This window comes from Diadema antillarum, unplaced genomic scaffold (genome assembly GCF_040938485.1).
Source record: "Diadema antillarum isolate AM-2024a unplaced genomic scaffold, OU_Dant_1.0 scf00000134, whole genome shotgun sequence".
Classification (NCBI taxonomy): Eukaryota; Metazoa; Echinodermata; class Echinoidea; order Diadematoida; family Diadematidae; genus Diadema; species Diadema antillarum.
The window spans coordinates 4829875-4839473 of NW_027271023.1; the positions used below are offsets into that span (position 1 = coordinate 4829875).

The 9599-nt window shown below is 38.0% G+C and overlaps 1 protein-coding gene across 1 annotated transcript in view; it reads left to right on the forward strand.

Annotated features, from left to right (window-relative positions):
- Positions 1–9599, forward strand: part of LOC139720864 (cholesterol 24-hydroxylase-like) — a 45424-nt gene extending 35825 nt beyond the window's left edge. The window contains exons 13-15 of the mRNA XM_071632198.1: positions 5396–5517; positions 7361–7541; positions 9495–9599. Coding sequence (XP_071488299.1) covers positions 5396–5517; positions 7361–7541; positions 9495–9599 — 408 coding nt within the window. The remainder of the gene's footprint in view (positions 1–5395; positions 5518–7360; positions 7542–9494) is intronic.

The following is a 9599-nucleotide window of genomic DNA, read 5'->3' on the forward strand; positions in this document are numbered from 1 at the left end:
TGTGATGGTGCACAATTTGAGAAAATCCCTCTTTTCCATGAAGATGAAAATGCCCTACAAATTCACTGTTTTTATGATGACTTTGAAACTGTAAACCCCATCGGTTCAAAAACAAAAATTCACAAGTTAGGTGCCTTTTATTTCATTTTGAAAAATCTGCCACCAAAGTATAATTCTATTCTTTCCAATATCAATCTTGTAGCTCTGTGGTATGCTGAAGATGCCAAAAAATATGGATTTAATGCTATTCTCAAGCATATTGTGAAAGACATTAACATTCTGTCAACAGTTGGCATTACTCTTCCTAATGGCATTGTGAAGAGGGGAACCATTACTCAAATTAGTGCTGATAATCTAGGTGCAAATGCCCTGTTTGGTTTTGTACAGAGCTTTTCTGCTAATTATTACTGTCGATTGTGTGTGACAAGCAAGGAAGAGGCGCAGAACACATTAAAAGAGGTGTTAATGGAAATGCGCACCAGACAGACTTATGAGCAACATTTACAAGAAGCTGACGCTCAAACTACACTGTCACATGTGTTTGGAGTTAAACAAAAAACTGTATTGAATGATTGTATTTACTTTCATATCTTGACAAATTTTTCACTTGATATACAGTAATGCATGATCTGTTGGAAGGCATAGTTCAGTATGAGCTGAAACTTGTACTAGAATATTTCATCTATGAAAGGCAACCACCACTCTTGACCCATGATGAACTGAATCAGAGAGTTGCCAGCCATTGCTTAAACCGTACAGATAACAAGAACAAACCATCCTACATTAAACTGAGAACAGCTGGCAATGATGTGGGTCAAAAGGCAATGCAGGCTTGGTGCTTGATAAGAAATCTTCCATTCATCATAGCTCATGATATTGAAGAAGGAAACGTCTACTGGGAACTGCTGCTAAGATTACTAGATTGTATGGATATTATTTTTGCTCCCCAATTAACAGCAGGCTTGATAGCCCAGTTGTCTGTTCTCACTGAAGAACATCACACACACTTTCAAAAAACATTTCCTGCCAATAGGTTGTTGCCAAAGCATCATTTCATGGTGCATTATGCTACATGTTTGAGAGAAGTTGGGCCACTCGTACATGTATGGTGTATGCGGTACGAAGCGAAACATCACTATTTTGGCCGTGTTGCAGAATCTGTATGTAATTACAAAAACATATGTAAATCACTTGCAAAGAAACATCAGACAGCACTAACGTTCCATCTTCAGTCAAACCATCCTTTGGAGTGTCTCGAGGTTGGGCCAGGTACTTCACTTTTATTGTCAGATTTAGATGAAAATATTAGACAGACTGTGCAAGAGAAACTCCAAGTAGAGGAACTCTCTTCTGAAGTCTTTGATGCCAATTGGGTTAAAGTGTATGGTACACATTATCAGTTGTCTCTTTTGGTCTGCCATGATGTCGATGAGCTTCCACTGTTTGGTCAAATAGAGCATATCATTGTACACAACAATGACATTTTTTTTGTACTTCTCTTGCTAGATACATTGCATTATAATTCACACTATCATGCCTTTACAGTAGAAATAAGTTTTCCACGTGGTCATGTTGTCAAGAATCAAAAGGAACTTGTTGACTACAAACCACTAGATTTAATGACAAATTTGTCAAACACAGACTCGAGGAAGTACGTGGCACCAAGGCATGTTCTTTTCAAGTAATTTAGACCTGTAGAGCCGATGTTATGTATGGTTTTGGTAAATGGTAACAAAATGTTCAAAAATAACTTCAATCAATAAGATATTGTGGACTCTTGTTAACCCTATGTAGCCCGGGCTATATTTATCTGTAGCCCCCCCCCCCCCCCCCCCAGATCTTGGCCGCCGATCATTAATTTAATCTTAAAGAATGCTAATTTTTGGTACATTTTTCCTTTTGAACATCTGACCAAGTGTGCACTGAAAAATTTTATAATATTTTTGTAATGTAATATATGTAATATTTTCCATCTTTTTTTCTTTCAGGAAAAGCAAATTTATGATGCATGTGCATGAAAGCCAAGGATTTGGAAATGCACAGATTGATTTGTTGTTGCTTATTTCCTGGAGGAAAAAGAGAAAGGAAAATGCATGTTTTGATGTACAAATAGCTTTTTGTTAACTTGAATGACAAATTTGTCAAACACAGACTCGAGGAAGTACGTGGCACCAAGGCATGTTCTTTTCAAGTAATTTAGACCTGTAGAGCCGATGTTATGTATGGTTTTGGTAAATGGTAACAAAATGTGCAAAAATAACTTCAATCAATAAGATATTGTGGACTCTTGTTAACCCTATGTAGCCCGGGCTATATTTATCTGTAGCCCCCCCCCCCCCCCCCCCCCCCCCCTCCAGATCTTGGCCGCCGATCATTAATTTAATCTTAAAGAGTACTAATTTTTGGTACATTTTTCCTTTTGAACATCCTGACCAAGTGTGCACTGAAAAATTTTATAATATTTTTGTAATGTAATATATGTAATATTTTCCATCTTTTTTTCTTTCGGGAAAAGCAAATTTATGATGCATGTGCATGAAAGCCAAGGATTTGGAAATGCACAGATTGATTTGTTGTTGCTTATTTCCTGGAGGAAAAAGAGAAAGGAAAATGCATGTTTTGATGTACAAATAGCTTTTTGTTAACTTGGTTGAGGGAAAAAAAAAATGAGAAAGAGACTCAAGACAACCAAGTACCTACATGGGTATTTCTTTTCATATGGGTACCAGGAGTAATTGTGTGATATCATGTGATGTCATGTTCATGTTACACATGAAACATTTAGGGGCTAACTGTGAATGAACATGTTACCAAAGAAATATGCGAGTGTTTGTGAGTGTAATGATTATTGGCTTTTATCTTAGGTATAACACAGTACAAAACAGCTTAGTTTCATTACGTATTAACCAATTTGAGGTCATACTTTGGTACCCATATAAATAGAAATACCCACATGCATATTTTTTGCCTTTAACTACTTTAGTATACAGGGTGGCTCCCAAATTGGGCAAAACTTTGTACATTTTAACATTTTCTTCTCTTGATCCAGATGTAGAATACAAGTTGTATTCTTTAGGTGTAAGTTGTGTATTGTTCATCATGATAATTCCTTTTTCCAGTTTCTTGAATAAACAAGAACCAAGTTTTGTTTGTCAAGATAATTTGGTTTGTTCCTTTTCCCTTCTCTATGTGTAATGTGTAATGAATTTCTGTGTTTGATTCTAATGCATTGATAGAGTGAGTTGGATTGAATTGTTGGTGCTGAATCGTTGGTTTTTGTTTTAACAACAATTTAGGGTTGAATTCTGCATATCACTGTTGTTAAAATAATGGTGTTAAATTTTATCACCGAAAATAGAATTGAATTGCAACACCAAAGATTGGTGTTGGAATCTTTCTTTTTTTTTTCTTTTTAACACCAAAAATAGAATTGAATTGCAACACCAAAGATTGGTGTTGGAATCTTTTTCTTTTTAATACCACAAATAGAATTGAATTGCAACACCAAAAATTGGTGTTGGAATCTTGTTTTTTACACCAAAAACAGAATTAAATTGCAACACCAAACGTTGGTGTTGGATTTTTTTTAACACCAAAAACAGAATTAAATTGCAACACCAAAGATTGGTGTTGGACTCTTCTTTAACACCAAAAACAGAATTGAATTGCAACACCAAGAGTAGGATTGAATTGTTTAATTCCAGAACTTGGTGTTAAATAACACCAACCGGTGTTTTCCGATATAGATACCGGGAAAGTGTTAAAATCAACACCCATGGTGTTGGATTTAACACCATTGTTTTTGCAGTGTAGAGACCTTTTTTTTTTGTTGGTAAAAGCAGAGTACAAAATTGTCGTTTATAGAGCATTTAAAAGCAAATTTCTACGGAATTAAACATAATGAAAAAAAGTCAGTGCGAAGGATTATGATTATAAAATACGGGGGACATTTATGTGACGGTGTGAGATCCTCGGCGAGGGAGCGAAGCGAAGCGACACACGCACACGGTAGGGACTTTTTGTAAAAACAGAGTACAAAAGTCGCGTTTATAGATAATTTAAAAGCAGTCGCGTTTATAGAAAATTGAAATGCATATTTCTAGGGAATTGAACATGGTGAGAAAAATCAGTGCGAAGGAATATCATTACAACATTCGGGGGGGGGGGGGACATTTATGTGACGGCGTGAGATCCTCGAAGAGGTAGCAAAGCGACCGGGGTGGAGGGGGAAGGGTGTGGGAGGGGATACCCCCCCCCCCCTCCCACGGTAGGAACTATTTGTAAAAACGGAGTGCAAAAATTGCGTATATAAGAGCATTTAAATGCAAATTTCTAGGGAATTAAACATAGTTGAAAAAATCACTGCGAAGGACTATGATACAGGGGCACATTAATGTGACGGTGTGAGACTCTCGGTGAGGGAGGGTGTGGGAGGAGGGGGGGGACCCCTCTCCCACGGTAAGGACTTTTTGTAAATAGAGCATTTAAATCAAATTTCTAGGGAATTAAAAAATCCCCGCGAAGGACTATAAGCATTTGACAAGCCGGGTCATAACTTATGAAAACTAGTCATTTTACTATAAGTTCGGGCAGAGCACGCGAGCCGCTTTCATTAAAAGCTTAAACGTGATCGCATTGTTCGAGCAATGGAAATTATTCTTATATTGCTAGAAAGCATAGAAGAAAAGGAAAAATGAAAGGTTTACTAAAGGTATGATTTAGGGGGCACACTGGGGGACGCGAGGCTACCATGTATACACTTACTTTACTCATAAGTAAATGTTAGTGTATAGATTTATGATAATGTAAATTATTAGTGTATTCATATACAGGGGGCACTGGGGGGGGGGGGGTGGAGTGCCATTAACAATTTCCCTACATTTTGAAAATTGCAAATATTCTACTGCAGTGTGCACCAAATCTTAGAATATCAATTCTGAGAACACGAAAGTTCCTCGAGTGTGGGAGGGAGACACCCCTAAGGTTCCCCCTTTTTTTGGTCGACCTCCAAACTCAGCATGTTTAGAGTACACAGCGAAGACGGAGAACACAGATCAAGAGGTGACAGATACCGCGATTCAACCAATCACATTATCCCGAAATGTTTCTCTTTGATTAAAAACTTTCTAAATATCATTCCACTTCAGCAGTGGGCACAAGGTTGTTTAATTTCTATTTTAAAAAATCAAAAGCTCCGATGGGATCACTCAAGAGCAATGGTTTCTTCTTGCATTGCTCATGAGGACCGAATGCCTGTAATGAGTAACATTGTTCCATGTTTATGCCTTTCGGAAATGTTTCGCCAATGGACAATTTCCCCAATATTCATGCATTTGTGGAGTAGGGAATGGATTATAAGCGTTCAAAGATGCACTACCTCTTCTAATCCTCTTAGATTGAGTCCCGCGTGATTCTGGCCAAGCTGTTGCGGAGATTTGACTTCAGGTTGGTACCGGGTCAGAGGTTCACTTCGGGGACTAGTCACCTCACCCAAAGGCCAAAAGATGGGTGTCTCACGTACATCAGTCAGCTGTGATTTGGTCATCAGACACCAATACCGAGAAGGTCAAACTTTTGTTGAATGTTCTGCATTTCACTAGAGAGTTGTTTGTATTACGTCTTTTTCTCTGTAGAATTGCTTTAAACATGTCAAAAGCACTATGCTGTATAATGCATTTGGACCTTATCAGACCTTATTTACAATTCAAGAAGGAAAAATATAAAGGATTTATTCAATACCACCTATTTTTTTTTTTTTTTTTGAGGCGGGGGGGGGGGGGGGGGCAAAAATCCCATGAAGTTTTGAATGTGAAAGGTCATAATCTTCCCTCCGCCCCAGAATTTTTTTGTTCGTGATCTTATAACTCGTCAGTCTTACGTTTTAGGAGAGTGGTGCTAATTCACCAGTCTTCCTCAAATCTCTACCATCGCAAAAATCATCAACTCAACATGATTGACCCCGGTTGATTGACTGTGCTTTTCTCTTTACAAGGCCTTAAGTAACCTTGGAATACAATGCATGATAGGCAGAATTCATGTTGTGAAATTTGATTTTGAATGTTGATCACGTATAGATATATGTAACAACATAAACCAGATTGAGGTCTGGCAAAATTTTCAATTAAAAAAGAGTTAAAGAAGTTTGCTACGGGCAATAAATGAATATATATAGGGTGTTCCTAAAAAGTACAGAATATAAAAAGTTGACTATGAAGGGTGTTCGTAAAAAATCAAGAAACAATGAATAAAAAGCTGACCAAAGTTCAAAGGTCAGCTTTGTAATGAAATCATACTTTATTCTACACCTTACTTGCGTCATCATAGTCACGGATCACATCTTTAGGGTCCTTCGAAGGTGAAGGGTTCAAAACCTACCATTTCCTAGATTTTGGTTTGTAGGTACGAAACCAACTTGGTTTCATAGTTTCTTTGTTTTTCACATCAAGTGTTAATGAAATACTATCCCCTCTGTTAACAGTTTGCGAATGATCTTAATTTAAAATCTCTGGTGAGACAGCCCTATACCTTTTATGCACCAACACCTTCGACGTGTCCCCGTGTCGACACGACGCTGCACGGCTATGAAGAACATCGATCTCATGCCGAAAACGCGCCTTGCAAGTCATTGAGATCACGTTGTGGGGATGTGTATACCCTGCTCTTTTGGTATTCTAAGAGTGAAAAAAAAAAGTCACAGGGTGTCAAGTGAATGAATTGAATTGAATTTCAAGTAAGGAGATCGTAGAGGCCTTCCATCTCATGATTGAGGGCCAAATAGCTCTACACGTACCAGCCTCATACGGACAGCTCGAAGACAGTGAGCTGTAGCACCATCATGACCATCCTGCCCTACCAAAGGTGCCGGAACACTCCTCGATCCTGTCTCTCAAAGTTTCCTTCCAGCTGGTTCACGTCAATGTCCCCATTGATCAATCCTCAGTAGGCCTGCATGCAACTATCTATGTTTCTGTTGAAGAAGAATGGCCCAATTATTTGGCCACTTTCATAAATATAATAATGATAATAATAATAATAATAATAATAATAATAATAGTTATAATAATAATAATAATAACAATAATAACAATAATAATAATAATAATAATAATAGAGAGACTCTTTTAAAACGCCCATCCTACCTAAGAAACCCAGAGTACATATTACCTTACAACAGAGTATCACAGAAGATATAAGAACACTAAACAAACAATATAGTACATAACATACATACAGTCAAACAATTGTCAATTAAAATTGAAAAGGTAGGTCTTGAGGTTCTTTTTGAAAGAACTAGCCCACACACTCCATTATTGTCTGCTCATATTTACGTCCTAAATGAACTATGGCGGATGTCCTGCAGCCGCGAATACTTCGTGACACTGAGGGTGTTCATTTTCCTGTCCATGCTGACTGCGGCTTTTGTCGCCAACAAGGTTTCGCAGGAAATTGGCGTCGCCCACAAACCTGTCCAGGAGCCATCCTCGAAAGTTGAGCCTCCTCTGGAAATCCATCTCCAGCAGTTGATGACGTTCATGCACTTCGTGAGGATACATGCTTATATCTAATCGTGCAATACGATAGAAAGTTCGTGATCTTATCCCTAAACCATTACTGCGAGCAGTTGTGGTCCTTAGATGGGTTTCCAGTATCTCCTGAGAGCCTGTTTTCTGTACATTTCCCTCTCCTCCGCTTGCAAAAATTACCCACGTGTCCGCTGGGGCTTGTTCCATATTGTTATTATTTGCGCAAATTCGCCCAGATAATCTTTCTGGATGGAGGAACTCTTGTCTTATTAGAATCGCAAATGGAATGTTTCCCTTGTATCCATTCTGCAACTGTTACGGTGAAATGTTGTCACCACAAATATCCTTGGGTCAATTGCAAGTTGCACCATGAGGAGATATCATTAAAATTTGTTGTCTCCTGTTACAGACTGTACATGTCCCACTTGAATACTCACAACTATTGATGTGTACTCACTAGACCTTGCTACCAGAGCAATAACCAAATTTTGGACAAAGTAGGTTTTTTACACTGCAAAAAGTCCGGTGTTCAGTATGAAACACCAAGCTGGTGTTAAATTTCCGGTGCTTATTTATGGTGTTAGATTAACACCTCCGGGTGTCATTTAAAAATATAGAATTGTTTTTTAATAGTTTCGTATTTACCATTCTTCTTGTTGATTTTGAACTTCAACAAGACGATCGAGAATTTTCCGATAAAGTACTTGATCTTTGAAAAAAAAAAGAGGTGTGGACACATTTACACCATAGTAACATCAGTTGGTGTGGTCTCATATTGAAGCTGGATGGGTGTTACACAATTGACATTAACACTAGCAATATCAAATCAACACCATGCGGTGTCATTCTTGAATTAACACCAGCGAAGTGTCAAAAATATCACCAGCTACAGTGTCAAATTAACACCATGAAGTGCCAGGTGAACACTTTTCAACACCATCACAACATACTTTCTACACCTGTCGGTGTGGTCCTCTATTGACACTTGATCGGTGTTAGATTTAACACCCATGGTGTTAAATCTAACACCGATGTTTTTGCAGTGTTCCCTTCACATTCGAAGGGCCCTGACTATGTGATCCGTGACAATGTTGACGCAAGCAAGGTGTCAAATCAAAGCTGATGAGTTAATTCGTATTGTAGTAAATATTTCGCACGAATAGACCATACTATATTCCTGACAAAGATGACCTTTGAACTTCGGTTGCATTTTTAGGAGCACACGGTTTATATAAACCAAATCAAATGAATAATTTGTTTCACAGGTATTTGTTACTATAGGGTACTAAAGTAAGTTATCTCAGTCACCTGGTCTACGCAGGTTCATTCTTTGTTTGATCATGAACTCCATAAGTGTTACATTGGGCAAGCTCCTGCATCATTTTGCTTTCGCAACAAGTGGAGTGCCTGGTGGTTAATGGGCCAACGTAATGTTTACTTGAACTATACTGTACGATCTGTGTTATTGTGTGTAATGAGCTAGTTGGATAAGAAAGCAAAGTCTTGCTACTTTTATAATATAATTGTGGTCATTGTTCTTGTGGTTTCCAGAATCCTTTATTGGTGGTACGTGTTCATGATATATTTGTTACATTACATTGAGTTGTGCATGTCTCTATTGCTCAGAAATCTACCTGTGCGTAATTCAGTTCACCAAAACGGATGATACCGACAGCATGTTAAATCTAATGGTGTAATGTCATAATTTGACATGACCCTCTGGTATAGGGGCTGGAACTTATACTTTCCGGTAATTTCAGTTTTTCAGTGCCATGGACCTTTTTGTACTACATTTCCACCGTGTGTAAAATTTGTCCATGCATAATGAAACCCAAGACTTTTCTGTTTTCGTTTTTGTTCGGTGATTTACACAAATGTAATCGTTTTAATGTGAACTCTGATTTAATAATCAAGTAATATGCAATAGTCCTCAACTGTTCTCATTCATTATTCATTATTCATTGTCTCTAGGGTGACAATATCTATTCAAATGGGAACGATGCCCCCACCCACCTCCGAGGAGGACTCCAACGTTACCCAGAACCCCAAATTAGAGAAGCAAAGAGGAAAAGCTAA